The sequence below is a fragment of the Saccostrea echinata genome, unplaced genomic scaffold, assembly GCF_033153115.1.
Source record: "Saccostrea echinata isolate AGI-Se365-2 ecotype Australia unplaced genomic scaffold, CSIRO_AGI_Sech_v1 ptg000009l, whole genome shotgun sequence".
NCBI classification, from domain to species: Eukaryota; Metazoa; Mollusca; class Bivalvia; order Ostreida; family Ostreidae; genus Saccostrea; species Saccostrea echinata.
Window position 1 is genome coordinate 33,962,476 of NW_026889758.1, and position 22,856 is coordinate 33,985,331.

At 33.6% G+C, this 22,856-nt stretch overlaps 1 protein-coding gene across 1 annotated transcript in view; it reads left to right on the forward strand.

Moving 5' to 3' along the window:
• Window positions 1-22,856, forward strand: part of LOC133182246 (rap guanine nucleotide exchange factor 4-like) — a 65,823-nt gene that overhangs the window by 19,900 nt on the left and 23,067 nt on the right. The window contains exons 4-8 of the mRNA XM_061317010.1: window positions 1,987-2,133; window positions 7,563-7,620; window positions 7,926-8,032; window positions 10,414-10,642; window positions 14,162-14,345. Of these exons, the coding sequence (XP_061172994.1) occupies window positions 1,987-2,133; window positions 7,563-7,620; window positions 7,926-8,032; window positions 10,414-10,642; window positions 14,162-14,345 (725 nt within the window). The remainder of the gene's footprint in view (window positions 1-1,986; window positions 2,134-7,562; window positions 7,621-7,925; window positions 8,033-10,413; window positions 10,643-14,161; window positions 14,346-22,856) is intronic.

Sequence of the window (22,856 nt, forward strand, 5' to 3'; positions counted from 1 at the left end):
AACATTTGATTTGACAGTAGGACTTGTCAGTGTACCTTTGTGCCATTAAAGTCCTTTAAGACTTTTTGAGAACCATACTGATCCTGCCTCTGTAGGATACTGCTGCCCAAATCATAACACTAATGCCATCAAACTTATCATCCTTCCGGATGAAGTTTTCAGCAGAGATGCCGGTACACTCTGACTCTTTAGTCAGTCCAGTGCAATAAAAATTTGGACTTGTTGCTAAACCAGACTGTTTGTCAGCATTGCTGTGGACAAACTCTGTGAGTCTGAGACAATAAAAGACAATGTTGGCAGTGTTGCGGAGTCTAGACAGTGCCATGAACAGATCTTCTGGTTCTATTCCCAGCATTCGGTATATTGATTGCTGGTCTAATGTTCTGCACATCACAGGGATAGATGATGCTGTAAATGAAGCAGTTGTGAAACAGAAAGATGACAAACATTGAAGCCATCCTGTGCTGTTGCTGTCAAGCATGGTCTGCCTGACCTTTCGAAATCATTTGCTGAACCACGCTGTTGGTATCTTTTTCATTACTTTGTGCATCATTAAAATCTCTTGCAACTGTAGTGCACTTCCTTCCATTTGTTGTGTTGTGCATCTTCCAAATGCAGCATTTCTTAAGTAACTTCCACATTCAATGAATTCAAACTCAAGAACTCCTATGGTACTTCAACAGGTTATAGATTTTGGAGCAGGTCCATTCCCAAGAAACAATATGGGGACAAAACATGCAGGGATGATGATGCATCTAGGGATGAACACTGCAAAACTTGCTTCAGATGATGCATCTGACCTTCAATTTCTTGATGAGTGACCAGTTTAAAAGTTTGTGAGCAGGTCCATTCCCAAGTAACCATGAAGGCTACCTGAAACTTGCATGGATGATGTAACTAAGTATTCACACTACCAGATGTACTTTGGATGCAGTATCTGATTTGCATTTGCTGAGTGATTGAACAGGTTTAAGTTTTTTTAAGTAGGTCTATGTCAAAGTAATTAAAAGCCTACTTGGACCAAATTTGCAAGGATCAATAAAATTTTTAGAGCAGGTCCATTTCCAAGTAACTGTAAATCCAACCCTGACCAAACTTGCAGGGAAGTAACATTTTAGGATGCAAACTACAAAAACATTCAATTGTTGCTAGTCTTTGCCTTACTATTTGTTAAACCTTTGATGAAAATCATCTTTACTTATGGAATTCTAGCAGACAAACTGCATAATTGTAATGAACACTTTCTCCTCTACAAAGTTGTAAAATTCATGCCCCCTGGCCCTTGGTTCAGACTCTAGGGTTGGGCTAAGTTGGTCATATATTGATTATTGAAAGTACATTACTTCTTTGAAAATATTCATATACTCATGGAAATATAATAGGCAAATCTTTTGCCTGATTATAATGACCAGCTAGACCTCTACAACAAATTAGAAAATCTATGCCCCTCAATCCAAGGTTCAGACAAAAGTCACCATACCGGACATAAATTGAAATTTTATTCAGTGTTCCTAAATTTCTCACTCTTGCCTTGAGCTTCTAGGAGACAAGCTGCATGAATATGATAATGAATATAGAGTCGATCCTCACCAAACCACAATTTTTGTAACAATTGAGTCCAGAATTTCAGTTCGAGATGGAGCAAAAGTGTTCATAGGCTGAAAAATTTGTTATACTCGGGTGACCTTCAAGGCTCATGGGATTCTTAATAAGGATGCTGTAAAAATTGTATCATTTAATGGCAAAATGCAAATACCGTAAACAAAGACTGTCCCATTGATTTCATGCAAGGACATTTATATGTGGCTTTACATTTTGCCCTTTTCCTATCTTATGTGATAATAGCCTTACTCTGGCCCTTAGAATTACATGATGTAATTATTTAATGTAAGCAGGGAACTCTTATTCAGTCTTGTAAATAGACATCCATTGGGTAATTCATGACTTTATGATGTGCAAATGATGTTATTTTTGACTTGTTTTTAGGATGCTGTCATTGTTAGCACACTGGTGCAGGGCACCTGCTTTGGAGAGTCCATCTTGACCAATAAGCCCAGATATGGCACAGTAACCACCAGAGAGTTTACAGAGTTAATTCGTGTAGAACAGAAAGACTTCAAAATCCTTTGGGAGGTAAATCAACTCAAATTATAGTTTTTAGCTCTACTTGTCAAAGATCATCAGAATTTCAGTGATGGTAAGTGTCTGACATCCATCTGTCTGTCTGTCTATAATGCTTATCCTCTTACAGTTGAATAAAATTGGTACAAATGGACACTACATGAAAATACATAGTTATTCATTATATTGTATTTTCAATGAATGGTGCTGGCATGGATCCAGAAAAAATAGAAATTTCTGTGAAATTTTTTCAACACTCTACCCCTCCTATATTTTTTATTAGCTCACCTGAGCTGAAAGCTCAAGTGAGCTTTTCTGATCACATTTTGTCTGTAGTCCGTCCGTCCATCTGTCTGTAAACTTTTCACATTTTCGACTTCTCCAAAACCACAAGGTCAATTTCAACTAAACTTGCCATAAAGCATCCTTGGGTGAAGGGGATTCAAAATTGTTCAAATGAAGGGACACACCCTCATTCAAGGGAAGATAATTTCAGAAATACTGAAAATTTGGTTGCATGTTTTAAAAATCTTCTCAAGAACCACTGGGCCAAAAAAGTTGAAACAAATAGAAAACCTTCTTTACATAGTGTAGATTCAAGTTTGTATAAATGATGACCTCTTGGGGTAGAGTGGGGCCACAATGGGGCATCAAAGATTTAAATAGAAATATATAGGAAAAAAAATCTTTACAAATCTCAAAAAAAAGCAAAGGTGTGATTTGTCGTATTTATATTGAAGCATTCCCAGGCAGTGAAGATTCAGATGTGTTCAAACCATGACCCCTGGGGGTAGGATGGTGTCACAATGTTGGATCAAAGTTTTACATAGAAATGTACGAGGGGCATTTCAAAAGTTCTGGCAACTGGTATATAAAATTTTAACTACATTACGGATTAAAATGACTCTGATACCACTGTAAAGCTTAGGCAAATATGCATTAGTAGTGACGTCATTTTACATTCAAAATGACGTATAGGTCTGCTAAAATGACGTCATAATTAGGTATACTCTGTATACTGGGCGTAAAAATGACTGATAAGAAGAACAAGTTTTTTGTTGAGCAAAGAGCATGTTGCAAAATTCGCTCATTGCTTGGCTTTACGGCAACAGAAATAAAAGCCGATTTAGATGTAATATATAGAGAGCATGCTCTTTCATATCGAGCAATAGCAAGATGGGTAGTTCAATTTAAAGAGGGTAGAAAATCAACTGAAGATGACCCCCGTTCGGGGCGTCCAGTTTGTGCATATGGCGAAAAAGAAATCGTCACTGTTCAAAATATGATAGCTGATGATGCTAGATATACAGTTGAAGAAATAGCAGACTTAACTAACATTAATTCGTCAGCAGTTTTTCGTATTTTAAAGGAAAACTTAAAGCTTAGGAAAGTCTGTGCTAGATGGGTGCCGCATCTTCTCTCAGAAGAGCAAAAGCGCATCCGGGTAGAAATGGCTTCACAGTTACTAACAATTTATGAAGATTGTGATCAAAGGTGAATAAATGAGATTGTAACTGGTGATGAAACATGGATATATTTTTTTGAACCGGAAACTAAGCTCAATAATAAAGTTTGGATCGGTGAAAATGATACAAGGCCTTAAATTGCATGCAGAAACCGGTCTGTCCGGAGAGTAATGTACGCCTTATTTTTTTATTCTAAAGGCCCTGTTGCTCAAGTTCTGGTTCCAGAACACAGCAGTGTTACTTGTCAATTTTAGAATGTCTTGTCTCAGGTTGTAGAGCACTATAAAACGACCCGACCAACAACCAGTACTAGAGGAATAAAGCTCCTCAATGACAACGCACCTTCCCATAGATCACAGGTAGTAACCAAATATTTAAAGGAAAATGGTATTGCCGTTTTACCACATCCACCCTACAGTCCTGACCTAGCTCCATGTGATTTTTGGTTGAATGTCGTTATCAAAGAAGCCCTCCGAGGACGGCGATTTGAAAGTCGTCATGCAGTCGGAAGTGCCGTATTCCAGAGTATGAAGCAAATACCGAAAGAGGACTATAGGGCAGCATTTTCCATGTCGATTTCAAGACTGAAAAAGTGTGTCCAGGTCAACGGAGACTATTTTGAGGGATTGATATAATTTAATTTATGATAATGACACTCATTAATTTACCGCACACCAGTTGCCAGAACTTTTGAAATGCCCCTCGTATAATAAAAAATCTTGGAAATCTTCATTTAGAAATCTTCATTTTGAGACATTTGAATAAAATAATAAATTTAAGAGTTATCCTTCCTGGCTGAGGATCGGATATCCTTAAGTCATACTGATATGGAAGCATTCTCGGTAGTGTAAATTGAAGATTGTTCAAAAGATGATCTCCAGGGGTTAGGTGGGGCCAAAGTGGGGGATCAAAGTTTTACATAGGAATATATAGGGAAAAAAGTTTGTTAAAAAATTTGTCCTTTTTTCTAGCCAGTGTGCTCAGGTGAGCGATGTGACCCATGGACCTCTTGTTCAATTTCAGGTATACAGACTATAAAAAGTTACAGGATCTATTATTTGTTTATTGATTTGGAAAAACTATGTTAGCTTGCTATAAAATCTTGTGTGGCATTTTTTCACAATTCACATCCAATTTCAAAAAAAAAAAAGTACAGTGTATAAGTAAACTACATTAAGATTTCAATAAAACTTGATACAAAAACTACAGTAAAAATCCAGATCAAATTCATCATATGGTTTTTGATTTCAACAAACATATTTAATACTAAAAAATAGACATTTCTGTGAATTTCGCTCAAAGTGCTAGTCCTCCTTAACTAAACTTCACCATGAAACATAATTTTATATTATTTGTTCAAGATTTAAGTGAATAGTTTTGCCTGAATTACAAAAAAGGAAATCTGTGATACTCTTTTAGAATGCTTCTACAGTTTTGGTTTGATTTGAATATGACAAGTTTTAGAAAGCTTCAAGATACATGATTCAGTTAAAGTGAAGCTAGTAAAAACAAGAGTTCCAATCCAAACGCAACTTTTCTCTTCCACTATGAGGAGTCCATACCAGTAGAGCTACAGTTTCACTAGGAACTGATTAAACTGTTCAGTGACAATACATTTTTTATGATGTTTTCAGAAATGTTCTTAATATTTTGAAGGAAAGGAAGCAATTTCAGTTGGGGGGGGGGGGGGGAGGGGGCAACCAAACATTTTCAGTTTGGGGAAGCACTATCAAACAATATTCCTTTACAAGAAACAAACACCAATATCCCCCTCCCCACCCCCACAGAAAAGTCATAATTCTAGACAAGAATTGTATGGAAAAGCTATAAACTTATAATCATAATAACAAGTCCATCTCTCTCCTGTGTATTATTAAAAATTTGTGTGTGTATAATTCCTAATTTCAATGTACTAGATCCATGAATATATATTTTAAAGATTATGAGTGTGACTTTAAATGTTGCAGCTTCATATGTTATAAGACATATAACATTAAAACTATATAAAATAAATCAATATAAAATATATAAAATTAATGTGTGACATTTGATGGTGTTTACTAAAATTATAAACAATTGTGAAAATCTGGTTTGATTTGCAAAGTATAAACTTATCAATGAGGGAGTTTAAAAAAACTCTTCCACAGTGTGGAGTGTGTTATTTAACTTAGTCAAGGCTTATTTTATCTTTGTCAGAAAAAATTATCTAAAAATGGATTTTTTTTTTAAATCAGCTTACTCAGTCAGGAAGCATATGCTTAACCAGCAGATGAAAGATTTCATAGATAAATATTTCTATACACTCTAAATGAAGGTCTTTTTTTAATGAATTGTGCACTCTTTATTTATCTGTCTACCGTGAAGGACACTCATTTGACCTTCAAATACAATAAAAGAGTGGTATCATCATGATTAATTTTTGAATAAATATTGGGGGAAAAGAAAAACATTCCTTTTGATTAAGCTACCATATCTGTAAGCTGTATGGGTATTTTTCTAAAGTGCAGCCAATGATATCACTTAATTCAAAATCTTGTCAAATTTGAATTTGGTACATTGTGTGACGTATTGCAGATGTTGTGGTTTTTTTGTATATCCTCTACAATTGATTACAAAACCATATGGAAGCAATTTTCTTAGATTCCACTGCAGTTTGAAATTGATGAAAAACAAAAGCAGCAAGAATTAAGTATGCAGAGCTTTTTTCTGTGAATTGATGCAAGCTGGAAAATATATTTAACCTGGAATATTTTCTCTGCATTAATTGGTCATTAAATTCCTACTGGTATTTTCTCCCATGGAGCTGGATTAAAACTTCACAGAGTGTCCATTTCTTTGAGCCTTAAATGTAGCCAGATGAACTCTTGATGACAGCTTTAGTGATTTTTCTTCTTATAAAAAAGCTCCACTGGAAGAGATGTATGTTGGCTGTATACTGCTCATAATAGGGTTGGTAATTTAGCCTCCTGTCCATGTGAAAATTGCTCCTTTCCTCTAATTCAAATGCTGGCTAGGGATTGAATTGTGCCTCACTTAATATTCAATGTGTTGATGTGACAAGTGATATTGATCTTCCATGTTGAAAAAAATTGGAGAGAATTTTCTGTACCTGCAGATAATGATGACTATCTCCATAAATTTTGACAGTTTGGAGATGCAGTTTGGATTGGAGATAGACCTGTTACTGAAAGCAGTCTAATAACCACTGTGTTGACATTCATTGATGAGACAGAGAGAGCAGATATTTCTAGACAAGTCATGGAGGACAGACAATGCATTTCATTTCCATCAATATGATAGACATTTTTACCTGATTACACAGCTGAGGGTTTAATCTCAGAGTTCACAGTTTTACGAGGCTTCTTTATCAGAACTCTGTGTGTAGCCCCTTTATATACTTTTCAGTGCCCACTAAGTAGCCTATAGGCTTCAGAGCTTTTACTACCTTCTCATACATCAACCTCATCATTTGCAATAAATCTCTCTACAGCAAAGAAGAAAAAACATCTTAATCATCAAAAATGGTGATATTAATATCTTTTCTGCTGAAAATACTGTGAGTTATAAAAATCTCAAGGGAATTCCTTATTTGTTCATTCTCTGTTTTAGTATGTGCTAAATTTGTTCGTGAAGGGTTATTAATGATCTTGGTTTTTCTTGCATACCCTTAGTTTACCGTAATAAAACTCTTGCCAGACGTACACTAATAGAATTACTGAGGCTCTTGGTGAGAGGATCATGAAAGTGAAACGAACACAGAGCTTGTCTCACTCTTGGAAGACAGTGGGCAAATTAAAATTGATGACCACGTTTAAAAGAACACTAAGGCCCCGAAAGTTGTCTACCCCTGACTTAATTCATTTGAGTAAGGAGCAAGTGTTCTGCTCTGATGGTTTTGACATTTGTCTGGGTTATCCTGTATATGAGATAGACTTGAAACAAAATGGGCAAGAAGTCTGTATTTATTCTTTGCAGGGGAGTAAGAAATTGCTTGAAGGAGTTATCACCCCTTTGGAAAGGCTGTCAACAACAGGTGAGTTTACAGAGGCAAGAAAATCCAGAAATACATGATCAAAGAAACAAAAGGAAGTCCAGAACTAGATAACTCATGCACTCAGAAGCCAGGTTTCTCAGTTTCTTCAATGGAAAAATAATTAAGTAAAAAAATCAAATAGCATACAATGCATCAGATTTATGTCTTCACAATGAGCAAAATGTACTTATCTTAAAAATATAGAATTGCATGCATAATGAAAAAATAATTTAATGAAGAATATTATATATCTGACTACAAATATAATTGTACATTGTTAAACACTTAAAATATTACTGTCACAGCCAACCAGTTGCAGTATTCCCCTGCTTTCTCCAGACCAGGAAAACGTAAATCCTCGACAGCAGCTCGATATAATGGCCAACCTAACCCTGCAGCTCCAATCACCAGTGTATGTATAACCATTTCAACAAACTTGTATATCAGAGGAAAATGAATGTACCTTACAACAAAAGTATACACGGTGTTAAACTAACTAATCCTCTTTGCCTTGAGAATCTCTGTTCTGTTGATATTAATTTTGTGTGTTCCATTTTTTTTCTTGAACTGTATGTCATCCCTAATGAGCTAGATTCGCCAAAAGTCTTATTTGGTCCTTTTAAATTCTGAAAAATCAAACTTTTATTTTTTATGGGGAATGCATTAAAATCTATTTTCTATTGAAAATTATTTGATTTTTTTTTGCTTATATATATATATATATAGAGAGAGAGAGAGAGAGAGAGAGAGAGAAAGAAAGATAGAGGATATACAATGTTTTGTAGTTGGATATGGAATTTATTTCATGAGTGGAACAGGATTTTTTGATATTTTCATGAGTGCGAAGCAAGAGTGAAAATATAAAAAAAAAAAATCCTGTCTCTCGAGTGAAATAAATTCCATATCCAACTACAAAATGTTGAATTTTCTGTTTATTACATTTTGTTTGATTTTCCCTTTGCCTCTGTCCATAAACCTAAAGCAAGGCTTTAGGTCTATGCTCTAGTCATAGGCTGTGATGTCATAGTTGAGCAGTTGAGATGTCACAGCTAAGATTGAAAACATTGTAACATGGATTTTAGCAACATATTTGGGAAGAATATTGGCAGTATTTAGTCTCTATCTCTATTGACCAAACTTGCATGGAAGATACATATAAGGATGCACACTACTGGATTTGCTTCGGATGCTGGATTTAACCTACATTTTCCAGATGAGTGATCAGGTTAAAGTTTTAGAGCAGGTCTCATTTCCAAGTAACTATAAGCCCTATGTTGACTAAATTTGCATGGATGATACATCTAAGGATGCACAGTACTGGACTTGCTTCGGATGCTGGATCTGACCTACATTTTCCAGATGAGTGACCAGGTTAAAGTTTTTAGAGCAGGTCTCATTTCCAAGTGACTTTAAGCCCTATGTGGACCAAACTTGCATGGGTGATGCATCTATGGATGCACACTACTGGACTTGCTTCGGATACTGTATCTGATCTACATTTTTCAGATGAGTGTCCAGGTTAAAGTAAACTATAAGGGCTATCAGAACCAAACTTGCATGGATGATGCATCACAGGATGAACACTCTCAAACTTGCTTTAGATGCTGGATATGACTTACATTTTCTGGATGAGTGACTAGTTTAGAGTTTTTAGGCAAGTCCATTCCCAAGTAACTGCAAGCCCTATCGGACCAAAATTGCATAAATGTTATATCTAGGGATATGACACTACTAGATTATTAGTTTGGAACTTTGCCTTACATTTGACAACATTTGTTGAGTTGAGCTGACTGTAATCTCTGATTACCTATGTTTAAATTGAGGGTTGTGCTCATATTTGAATTTTTTTGTTGAATGTACTGAAACACACCAGTTTCCTGTAAAATGCAAGAACATTGCAGGAATATACTCAGAAATTCATGTGATACCATTTTGATTTCACATGACTTATCCACAGTCCTCATCAATATCTACTTGAAGAAATGTTTTAGATATAGTTATGGACTCTCCTTAGGATTGAAATTACACTTGGACTTGAACATCTTTACCCACTACATGTAGTACAAAAAAAGTTGTTTTCTGTAATGTCACTTTCCCTTTACTGACAGAAGTACATCAGGGGATTAATTTGATTTTTTTCAAATGGTTGTAAAACAGTGGGAAAATACATTAAAAATTGAAGCCTATCCTTGTCTTTACTATCAAGAGAGCAATAAGTGGGTTCTAGTATTTTGAAGCCTTATATTGATGATGAAAAAAATTCCCTCATTGCTCAAATTATTGACAAGGGTGTAAAAATTGCTGAATTATCTATGATCTCTGCACAAATAACACTGAAATGATTTCAAAAGAAAGCACTTTATTGCAGTGAAGAAAAAAATGTGATGACAGATCCACATTTGTAACTTGAGTAAAATCAAACCTGATCAATTTAAGAAACTGAATCCCAGATCTGTTGTAAGATGAAATTTTATCATTCAAAATCAATATTTCACTTGGGCCAAGTTTGTACCTCAGCCAGCTACATTTATATGACTTCCTATAAAACTGATCATGCATAACATACTGAAAACACTATAATGTTTTTCTTCTCATAAATATTTGGTGACTTAATGCTTTTTTCATTTTATTTTTTTATTATGTCGAGGATTCAATATCATAAATAGTAGAATTTATTGTGATAATGTACAGTTATATTTGATTTCAACTGTTTTGAAAGCTGAAGTTCTGTATATTCTGCTTCCTTCAGAAATGACAGGTTTGTTGACAATTATGTACCGACAACAATTACAGATTCCCTCCGAAAAACTCAAGAGAGCTGGCCAAGTTTTACGGACCGTTCTTTTGACTCGTGCTCCTCACATGGTGAGGGACAGGAAATACCATTTACGGACGTACAGAAAATGCATGGTGGGAACAGAAATGGTAGAATGGTTACTGCAGCAGAGTCCAATTGTTCACTCCAGAAATCAAGCAGTGGGCATCTGGCAGGCTCTGTGTGAAGAGGGGATCATTGTACACGGTAAGGTTTGTCTTGGTATAATGAGTAATATAGTTACTGAACAGCTAAGCATTGTTTTATAAATGGTGATAGGTACATGTATATCATAAATTGAAAAAAAAATGCATGTATATGATAAAAGAATTAATTTTTATGCCCCAGTAATTGAAAATTTGGGGGCATATAGTTTTTACTCTGTCCATCTGTCTGTTTGTCCACAGAAACTTTAACCTTGCCCATAACTTTTGATTGGTTGGAGCTAGGGTTTTCATATTGTTCATATTGTTTCATATTTATTCCTTGTGACAAGACCTTTCTTTGGGTACCAACATATTTGACTTCTTGACCTTGACCTTGGATTTGACCCACTTTTGCAGAATGTTACCATACTTTAACCTTGTGATAAGTCCTATCCTTGGGTACAAATATTTTTAACCTTGACCTTGATCTTGGAGTTTGACCTTTTTTTAAAAACTTTAACCTTGACTATAGTTTCTGAATGGTTGCTGCAAGGGCTTTCATATTTTTGACATGTGTATTCCTTTTGACAGACCTTTTCTTGGGTACCAATATTTTTGATCTCTTGACCTTGGGGTTTGACTTTTATTTGAGAAACTTGAATCATGGGAATGAGCTGCCATATGGGGACATCAGTATTACACAAACATCTTGGTTTTTAGCTCACCTGAGCTGAAGACTCAAGTGAGCTTTTCTGATTGAAATTTGTTTGTTGTCGTTGTCGTCGTTGTTGTAAACTTTTCACATTTTCATCTTCTTCTCAAGAACCAAAGGGCCAATTTCAACCAAACTTGCCACAAAGTATCCTTCATTAAAGGGGATTCAAGTTTGTTCAACTGAAGGGCCACACCTTCTTCCAAGGAGGATAATTACAAATTCATGAAAAATTAATGGCATCATTTAAAAATCTTCTTCTCAAGAACCAATTTGCTAGATATTATGAAATTATGTGGAATCATCCTCAGGATGTGTAGATTCAAGTTTGTTCGTAGGAATACATTAGGGAAAATCTTTAAAAAATTTCTTCTCAAGAACAGCAAAGCCATGATTGGTCATATTTATATGGAAACATCCTCAGGTAGTGTAGATTCAAGTTTGTTCAAATCATGACCCCTGGGGGTAGGGTGGGGTCACAGTGGGCGATCAAAGTTTTACATAGCAGGGATCGACGTTAACAGTTGTCCGATTGCCTTGGACAAGTAAATTCTCAGTTCAGGCAAGTGAAACTGTCGAAGTACTTGTCCGATCGGGCAAGTGAATTTTTTTCATACAAATGTATATATCATTTTGTTTCATTAATTTGTAAATAAACAATAAACTGAACATTTGATTTCCGCCAGGTACCTGACTGACATTGTTTTTGCATTTGGAATTCCTTGGTAGCGTTTCTAGATTATACCGTTCATTTAAAAATCAGGTTCATTTTTCTGTTTTCTTTCGTGGTAAAATACGCTAGAACCTCCAACAACTTTGTTATCTACTTCGTACTTATTTAGATTATTTATTTACTTACAAATAAGTAACATGATATATCCTGATCAAATGTACGTTTCGTAGCAACTATCTTCTTTTAGCGTTGCTTTACAGATATCTCTGAAAATTACAATTCACAAAAGGATCCTAGAGAAAATAATTTTTAAAAATGTGAATTTTATGAAAAGGAAATGGAGGATTATTGCTGCATGGCAGTATGTGTTAAGAGGTTAAATTGACAAGTACATTGGTATACATTTAATTATAAGTGTTTATGATAACTTAGCATAACATAATTTTCTTCTTTCCTAATTTTGGACAACCAAGTTTTGCATTTGGACAAGTCAAAGTTTGAGATCACTTGCCCGAAAGGCAAGTGAATCTGAAAGTTAAAGTCTATCCCTGCATAGGAATACATAGGTTAAATCTTTAAAAATCTTCTTCTGAAGAACAGCAAAGCCATGATTGGTCATATTTATATGGCAGCATTCTCAGGTAGTGTGGGGCCACAGTGGGCGATGAAAGTTTTGCATAGGAAAACATAGGAGAAATCTTTAAAAATCTTGTTCTCAAGAACAGCAAGGCCATGATATGTCATAATAAAATAAAATCATCCTCAGGTAATGTAGATTGAAATTTGTTCAAATCATGACCCCCCAGGGGTATAGAGGGGCCATAATAGGGGATCATAGTTATACAAAGGAATATAAATGATAAATCAAGAACAGCAAAGCCATTATTAGTCATATTAACTCAAAAGCATCCTTAGGTGGTGTAGATTCAAGTTTGTTCAAATCATATGCCCCCCCCCCCCCCCCCCACACACACACACACACCATTATATTTAAACTTTTCAATACTGAACTGATTTCTGTTTTTTCCTAGCCAAAGTGCTCAGGTGAGTGATATGGGCCATGGGCCTCTTATTTTTAATAATTATGTACAAGAAAAGTTGTAAATAGTCTTTGTTGTGTAGGACTTCTTTACATCACATACCAAAAATTTTTATATTGAAGAGTAAACTACACAAGGCAGTATCAAGAATTGTATATATATGCTTTGTTGATTTAAACATATCAAATAAAAATATCTGAGTAAGAGTACTCCAAAGAAAAGTGCACCATGAGTAAGATGTTACCAAATAAACAAATTTACTGATAACTTCCTCAAGAAAACTACTACTGAGTTCCTATTGATAATCGATTGCTTAAGTGCAAACCAAGGATTTTACAATTAGACATTTCCCTAATTGATCTTTTGGGTGTAAAAATACCATTTTCAGGGAAATGACTGTCTTTTATATTGAATTACGTTAGATTATATTAAGACTGACATTTTCTGTACATTATGCGAAGGAAATCTCATGGATGTACTGTCAGGCAGCTCTTCTCACTAATGAAGTTCACCATTGTCCTTTGCAGATAATGACCTAAATTTTCTTAAATTCCCAGGAGTTAGACCTCTGGTGTTCATATTTTACTGCCAACAGAGCTGTAGGAGTTATTGTTCTTTCACAAGCAAAGCTTTTTAATAAATGTTACCTTTTTTTGATGATTGTCTTATTATCTCCAAGTTTGTTGAACTTATTGCCCCTGTGGGTAGGGTAACACAGTTTTATATGGTGGGAATCTATTGGGAAAAAAATCTAAAAATTTTCTTCTCCAGAACAGCAAGACTATGATTAGTGATATTTGATATGCAAACATCCTTCAGAAGTGCAGATTCAAACATGATTAAATCATGGCCATGGTAGGATAGGGCCACAATAATTTTTACTTTATAGTAAAAAAAAGATTAAAAAATCTTTAAATCTTCTCAAGAAGAGGAGTGCAGTGATAACTTATATTAATATGCAGGCATCCTTGGGTAATGCAGATTCAAGTTTGATCAAATGATGACCCCCAGGGGTAGAGTGGGGCCACAATGAGGAATAAGGAAAATTTTACATGGGGAAAATATAGGAAATTAATATTTCAAGAGTAGCAGAGCCGAGAATGTCAAAGTCAGAATTTATTTTTTCCAGTATATAGCCAGAATTTTGTATTTCAGTATGTAGAGAGCATCAGTTCAAGGACAAGTACCTGTTTTACCGATTTTGTGAGGATGACCAGGGGGTGGGAACCATACCAAACCAGGTCCAGAAGAAGGAGTGTGAAGAGGAACTACAGGACACTTTGATTACACTGGCTCAGATTGGACCAGACGCCATGATGAGGATGATCCTCAGAAAACTGTAAGCCATCAAAAATAATCTGTGTTCATTTTTAGCTAAAAGCTGAAAGTTCAAGTGAGCTTTTCTGATCACCCAGCATAGGTCTGTCTGTGTGTACATCCATCTGTCTATAACCTTTTTAACATTTTCAACTTCTCAAGAACCACTGGGCCAATTTGAAGCAAAGCTGGCACAAAGTATCTTTGGGTAAAAGAGATTCTAAATTTTTAAATAATCAGAGGAGATAATCAAAAAAAGGCAAAAATAGGTTAGGTTCATTAAAAAATCTTATTTTCAAGAACCACTGGCCAGAAAAGATTACACTTATGTGAAAGCTTCCACACATAGATTCTAAATTGGTCAAATCGCAGCCCCCGTCTGATAATACATTCTTCAAGTTTATGTCTTTGTATCTCTGCGTAACATACTACAATTACTTAAAATTATTACTATTTTGTGATTTTTAAAATGTCTTCTTTTTTTTTCAAATCATAAACTGATTTCTTACAAGTTTATGTAGGAAATACCATCCTCTGGAATCTTCCACAAATGCCTGGTAAGGTACCTCAATTTTTTGTGAGGTAACTTGGTTAAGTAGAAATACTTCAATAACAAATTCTTGGGAAAAATTACATATTATTGAGGAATGTGTCATCTGACTTTTATTTAAGAATATGTGACATTTGCTGATATGATTGAAAATTAGTTACATTTCAACTTAATTTAGGCCACAGGAATTTGCAGTATAATTTATTTGTAAGATGTTACACATTCCTTTCGTAAGTTGCTACACACTATATTAGTCCCCATGAGGACAGTTTTGATTCAACTTATTGCAAACAACTTTGAATCCTACTAACATAGAAAATTCAGTGTACATATAAAAATTCCATTGTGGGTATATGTATGTACATCCATCTGCATTGTGTCACAAAATTTTCTCTTTAAAGTACATATCAATTAGCCGTAATAGGATATGTATCAAAATATATCCAGGGCTCTTCTCAGAATGTAATGTGATATCATGGATATCATCAAATAAATTAGGAAATGTTTTTTCTTATCCTTAGGGAAAATATGTGGTCTGATACGTGTATTACAAAGCCATATTTTTATTCAAGCAAGTAAATTCTGATGGAATAGAAAATTTTAAGGTGTTGTAAAATTACACTCTGAAAGTTTTTCTAATGCTACATTTTTGAAAACAGAGTATAGTGATTGTAACTCAATATCACTTAAAGACTCTTATCTGCTTGCATAAATGTTCACCAAATCCAACACTATTTGAACCCATAGTCTAATCACTATAATGCATTTTAACACTTTTAAACTTTAAAGTTGCATCCTTACAAATGCATTTATAGGGAGTTTTATAGGATATTGCACATTAAAGTTCTTTGATAATATAAATTTGATGGGTTTTGGCATATTTAAGGTCAATGACCAGGACATATGGGCTGAAAGCAGTAAATAATTTTACCCCAGTTCCACTTAACAGAATCCAAACTTGTTCTTTACTAATTTTATCATTTCTTGATACATAATTCATTTTTTAAATAAAGTAAATTTTATATTTGTGAGCACTTTTCTATTTGATACTCTTAAAAAAAAACATAAAAATGTCTTTTTTGGATTATTATACTGATGTCTAAGTGACTTTTGTTTTCTCTCTTTAAAAAAAAACAAACTCTATACTTGCATTACTGTAATGAAATCAGATCAATTTCCTGACATAATATCACCCCCTCCCCCCCCCCCCCCCCCCCCCCCAATTTTGACATTTTTTAGCAGGCTAACATGTTTTATGGTTAGCTACAGATCTGTAGCTCACTAGTCTGAAAAAAAAACCAGTTGGGATGGACTACCAGAGGGCTACAGTGCCACCCATTGAAAAAATGTACAGTGAAAAGTTTGGTACACAAAAATACAGACTTCCTAATGAACCACAACAACAAGGCAAATGTTTGTTAATATTAATTTCAAGCCTTAATAAATCAAACTTTAAAATGATTGAAATCATTGACTTTAAAATGATTACCACAATTACTCATTTCATTTAACAACATAATAACTTGGATGAATGTTGTGGCTGATGGGCTTCTTGTTTTAAATACTTTGGGAAAACTGGTGTTATTTAATAGTTAATTTTATTGTCATTTCATAATTAACATGCAGGTACTTCTTCAATAGAGAACATGACCTGGAACCCTGTTTAATACAGTACTCAAAACAATTGGTTCTTTCTAAGTGCTAATAATCGGAACTAAAAAAATCATGAATCTATCTTATAAGCCTTTCAAAATTTTGGGCAAGAAGCCTCTTAATGATAAAGAATATAATCAACTGAACAAGCCTCTTCAGATTCTGTTACTTTGTCTTGTATTACTATATTGTATAATTATAAATAATTTAAGGAAAGGATATATATAAGGTCTAAGAAAAATGATAGGTTACCTGGTACTACAAAATGCTAATAAAATATAGGTTCAGAAGGTAGGATTTTATTTTATTTTTTTTTTTTTTTACATGAAGTTGAAGTACAGAACTGTTTGACTCCTTGTGAAGCTCACTTTTTTTGCTGAATTTTCCCCCATCTACCCAACAGCTCTCACAGAGTGGTTGAGAATTAAGGACATATAAAACATGTTCAAAGGAAAGCATACAGACATGCTTTTTCCAGATTGTAAATCAGAAAAAAACATTAGGATCGGTGCAAAAATTTAGGTTCAGTTGAGTAACTGTAAACAAACATATTTTTTTCTTGGTCCTGATGATAAAGGTTGGATCAATCAATCAGTAATACTGGAAAGGTTATAAATCTCAGCATTCTTTGGCTGCAGTTCTTCTCATTATAGTGGTCATGATTACGGATTCTCTGACATTTTCTTAAAAAGAAGACATTATTTTAGATGTGCAAAGCATTTTAGATAAGGTAATCATTCACCATCTTTCAACAGAGTTCAAAAAATGTGGGGCAGGAGTTATAACTATACTATGGTTCATGATTAATGAATTAGATCTCATTTGACATCAAGTTTAGAAAAATGTTATGCACCTCCACATTACAAAGAGCTTACTAGTTATTTAGTGTTTTATGACCTTGACCTTCCAGTTGACCTTGACTCTATATTTCCTGATTCTGCCTTTTGTTTGTTTATCTGAAAAAGCTTAATACTGAAATGATTCCATCATGCTGGTTGACTTTTATTGATAGGTGTTTGAGAAAGCACTCTAGACAAGTGGAGTATTTCTGAACTATCACGTTGATTTTCTTTTCTGTGACCTTGACATTTTATTCCTAATTCTGTGTTGAGGTCTTGTATTTTCTTCAATAATTGTGAAGAAATACCTCTTGGTAAAATCATTTCAGGATCATTATCACTTTGTGATCTTGACTTATATATATATATATATATATATATATATATATATATATATATATATATATATATATATATATATATATATATATATATATAAATAATGACTTGAACATTAGATATCTTGGTTTTGTGTATAGTTCATTTTGTGAATACTATAAAACCTGTGTACAAATGTACTTCCAATTTTGGGCAAAATTTATCTTTTATTTTTTCTTCTGTGTACAGTTTATAATGTTTTGATATTTGATTCACGAAAATACAAGAATTTCTACTTATGATATTGAATATAAACATGCCAGTTGAAAGATTGAATAGAGATCAGCATATATTTGTTTATACACTCCCTGAGAAGGAGAAAACCTTAAATGCTATTTTTCTAATAATTGAAAATATTTATACAGTGAAATTAAATTGAAATGCAAAGATACTTGGATTTTTGCCACCCTATACAAAAATGTTGTGAGATTTGATTGTATGACCTTAAAACTTAAATAATACTGTGTATTTTTAAAATTACACAATCTATTCTTTAAAATTGTGTTTGGATATATTTTCAAAACTATTTAATATGCTTTAATCATTCAGGTTGTCCTAAATCACTAAACATGCATTCTGTTCTACTGAGAAAGATCAGAAACGATTTTTGTTTACAGTCACCAAAGTATTTTCCTGTAGGGTAAAATCAAGAGACCAGAGTTTAATCCTGATGTCATAAAATGTCAATATAAAGCAAAAGGATTGACTCCAGGTAAACATCGATCAGTAAATAAATTTTATACAGATCACGAGTGGTTACAAGTGCCACAAATCTGTTGTGATGTCGGCCTGCTACGTTATTGAAAAACTGATTTTAAATATTGCATTGGATAAAAGTGAATATTGATTTTTAACTCTTTTGACCCAATCTTTGAGTCAGGGGCCTAATTTTTCAAAAGAACTTGACTAAGACCAAAAACTTTAGTTAATTGTAAAATTGATGTTTCTATTAAAAATTGTTTGCATAGAAATATCTTTCTAACTTATTTTTAAAAAGGTTTGAACCATTTTCAAATTAATGTAAAAAAGAAAGTTACAGTTGAACTTCGGTATCTCAAACACAGACATCTCAAATACCATTGGATATGTCAAAAGTGATTTGGAAGTCCAAACCTCTTATTCGTTAAGTATTTTACACTGGATATCTCAAATCCTTAGACATCTCAAAGTTTTTTCTTGGCCCCATTGAGTTTGAGATGAGGTTTGACTGTATTTGCAAAATTACATTTTGGCCTAGTCATAAGTTCTTTTGTAAAACGGGGTCCACTGGGTTTTAAATTTTGCTTCCAAAAACTATCTCATATCATCATAGAAAAAATTATTGTGTTTGATGTTTGATTAAAGGAAATATTTTATACAAATTATATAGAAGAATTTTACAAACATTAGTTTAGATATAACTATATACATGGATTGTTTGTCCTCTGTCATGTTTGACTGGGACAGTCACAATCCATTTTTTCAGTGAATAGAATATTTTAAATGATGCCTTTTTTGTGTTGAAAAATGTTAAAGATCAGTAAATAGATAATTCAGGTAGCCTGTTTTGATTAATTTTGAAGAGAGGTGGCTTATAAATGTTTAGAAATCACAGCAGAATTCTTTTGTTAGGCACAGTTTATCTTTTTAACTCATCACATAAACCAAAAAATGATGGTTCAAGTTGGTAACATCTTGATGTACATACAAAGACCTGAAATTTTTCCTAGTTCTCAGATGACTAAGATATATAGGTTTATGTTTGAAGAAGTACAATCATCATTCACCGAGATTTAATACTCATTTCACTTCGTTTTCATAACAGTCCAAAATTTATATCCTAAATCTGATAATGCCCCCAGTTCATTGATACATGTGCTTGCTTAATCAATATTAAAATGACTGGGATGGATACATGTATATAATGATGATGGAAATTTGTTCTGTCAAAAGCTTGAATAGATGGCTATAAATGGTTGGACAATGTGCCATTTACCATGGTTTTTAATGATAGACAGAAATTCATAGCTGTGCTTGATACTTGTTGATGAGGAAACTTGTCATGTTTTGTTTTATTTAATACAGATGTTGCAGATATTCATTTTCCTTTAAGTGATTTATTTATGTTTAGTCATATATTAGGAAAAAAACTGTGTCACAGGTGAACTGACTTAGGTTTCCTTAGGCAATCGGATATTTGACTGGTTTTATTAAAAACTCCCTAGTGCATAATACGTGTGACCCCAATTTTACACAATCATTGACTTTTTTTTGCATTGTAAAAAAAGTTATCTTCTTCTCTCCTCATAATGGTATTGTTCAAAATTGATTGATAAAAAAGAGGGGGGAAGATTGTGCACGATATGATATGGGATGTCTTGTACAGGAAGCCCTTTATAAAGACCAATTGCTCCATACCATACATGTTAAAGCATTTGATGCAAAATGCCATAACAAGTGTCACTGTGTGATAAATAGTCCAGAACTGAAAAACAAACTAGCATATTACATGGAGACAAGTATAAAAAGGGAAAGTTTATTTCAACCTGTGGATTTTTAATTATGTTTGTTTACTTTAGTTGTACATGTATTTATCTACACGTGTGATTTATCAAAGGAATATCACTTACTGGATTTAATAGTGTCTATGATATAAAGCCAAATTCTAATAACTGGTGAATTCCCTCAAAGAAAAGGTGACCACTGGATTTTACTGTATATTAAGAATTTATGTTGGATTTAATCAGGTCTAAAAGGTGACATTTCACAGATCAGCTGGAAATGGAGCATCTGATTCGTTCAACTATTAGTTGCAGCTTTTCTACCCTGACACTTGCACAAATAAATGAAGATGACATATTATGTATGTTACTTCTTAAAAAGTAAGTAGAGTCTGTAGATCTGCATAAAATTGGTCAAATGTTTAATTTCTATTTATAAGCATTTATAGAAAATGGTTTGATGATGAAAAATCAGATTATTAGAATTATTAGCTTAATTTCGGTCAGTTTAAGTGGCATCCATTGGACAAATAATCAACTCTTGTCTGCGATAAATAAGCCAAAAAAATAAATAAATAAATAAAAAATAGATAAATAAAATATAAACAAGCCTTTTTGCATTTGTTAAAATAGTCTCAATTCTGTCTTCTTCATAAACTAATTGGGAGCATTATATATATTCACAAATACAAACAAAATTAATTATTTACTAGGATTGTCAAAGGTTATTGTAAATTCTTGAATTCTTATATTGCACATCTAATCATCAAATCAACTTATTGGAATGATGGTATATTTGCAAGGGCACATCGTCGGAAACCAACGGGCATGGCATTACAAATTGTTCAATACTGTTCAATTACTCTGAATGTTAATAACATCTATGAAAAGGTCTTTATTAATATTCAGTTGAATTATTGACTGATGAGGAAATGGTCAGCCAGAATAATTATCCTTATTAATTTGGAATACATGAAAAAGTCATTTGGAATTAAAGGTGAAATCATTAGTTCACAAAAAAGGACTATTAAGGGTTTGAATATGGTGGAATCCAAGCAGAGCTAATATCTATTGTAAAGGAATGGGTACATTGAGTGAAATACCATAATTAACCTGTGAAGTTATGAATGTGTAATCAATTGATTTTAATCTTTGCCTGTCTTTTCTTTTTTGTTTACAAGAGATAATGTAATTTTTTGTTATTTATGTAAAGGTTCAATATGCTAGTTTTTCATCTGTTTTCCTCTTATTGTACCCTGCAGTACCACCTATCAATCTCTGTTGCCATCATTATATTTAAATAGTAAAAATCTTTATGTGGCCCTCAAGAAAAATATATAGGGTCAATGCCATTCAAGAGTTGAGCTTCCTGTCTGAATCTGCCTACATGAATCTCAGTAACATGTATGCATTTAGATACTGAAGTACACAACATATATACATATTTTCTATCCTAAATGCAATTAGGCTATTTAAGCTAGAGTTTTCATGTTTACAAATGGGTTGTTTTGCAAGTTTAAGCCATTTTCCTTAGTCTGAGGTATCCTTGACCTTACATTTTTCAAAACTTGAGTCAAATTATTCCACGCATGCAGCTAAATAAGGCAAAAAATTCATCTACAGGTGACTCTCGATCTCTCGAAGTTCAAGGGACCGTAAGAAAAGTTCGAGAGATCGGGGGGTTCGAGAGATAGAATATGAATAAAATCCAGAATTTTCAGTTCCGATCATCATTGCTCTACTATTATACATACTGGATTCCCCCGAAATATATGTTGATAATGTCATTACACGTTTTCTTTCATATTTTACAGGTAATTCACTTGATTTCAAAAATAATGATCGTATTTTGAATAAATAAAATGATTATTTTAAGTTTCAATATTTATTTGTTCTCATTTCATGATTACATGAAACCTGAATAGCAATTGTCTAATTGGCTCTCCCTTGGGCTTTATCGGTCCTTCACAAGATTGTTTGTAATCGGTATTCAGTTCTTCTGATAGGATTTCTTGTGCAATGTTTGCCAAACTGGGATTGTGTAGACTCTAATAATATTAAAGTTCATAATCTATGGAAAAATTACTGACACGTCCCTAAATTATTTCCTCAAAATTATCGTCCCGTCCAGTCAAAATAAGTTGTGAAGCGATTTGTTCATAATTTAACAGTTACCAAATTAATTATATCAACGCTCGGACGATTCACAGGTGTAGTGTGACCTATGTTAACACCCAATTAACACGTCCATTCCAGCACCAGGCGTTCACTGTTATCCAGGTAAGTCCAAGCTGCATTATTTTTACGCTTGATTGACATGTATACATGCACAATCAAAACTTCGAGAGATAGAGGGTAAAAAACAATGAAATGTGTGTAAAGGGACCCAGATCTTGGTTCGAGAGATAGAGAACTTCGAGAGATGGGGAGTTCGAGAGATTGGGAGTAAATTTGCTTAGTTATATAGAGGAAAAAAAACGGGACCGGAGGTTCACTTCGAGAGATCGAGAACTTTGAGAGATCGGAGTTCGAGCCATCGAGAGTCACCTGTATATCCTTCTTAATTAAAGCATAAAATCTAGAAGATCGAGATCCTTCATTTCAATGACTGACTTTTCACCTGAGCTAGTACA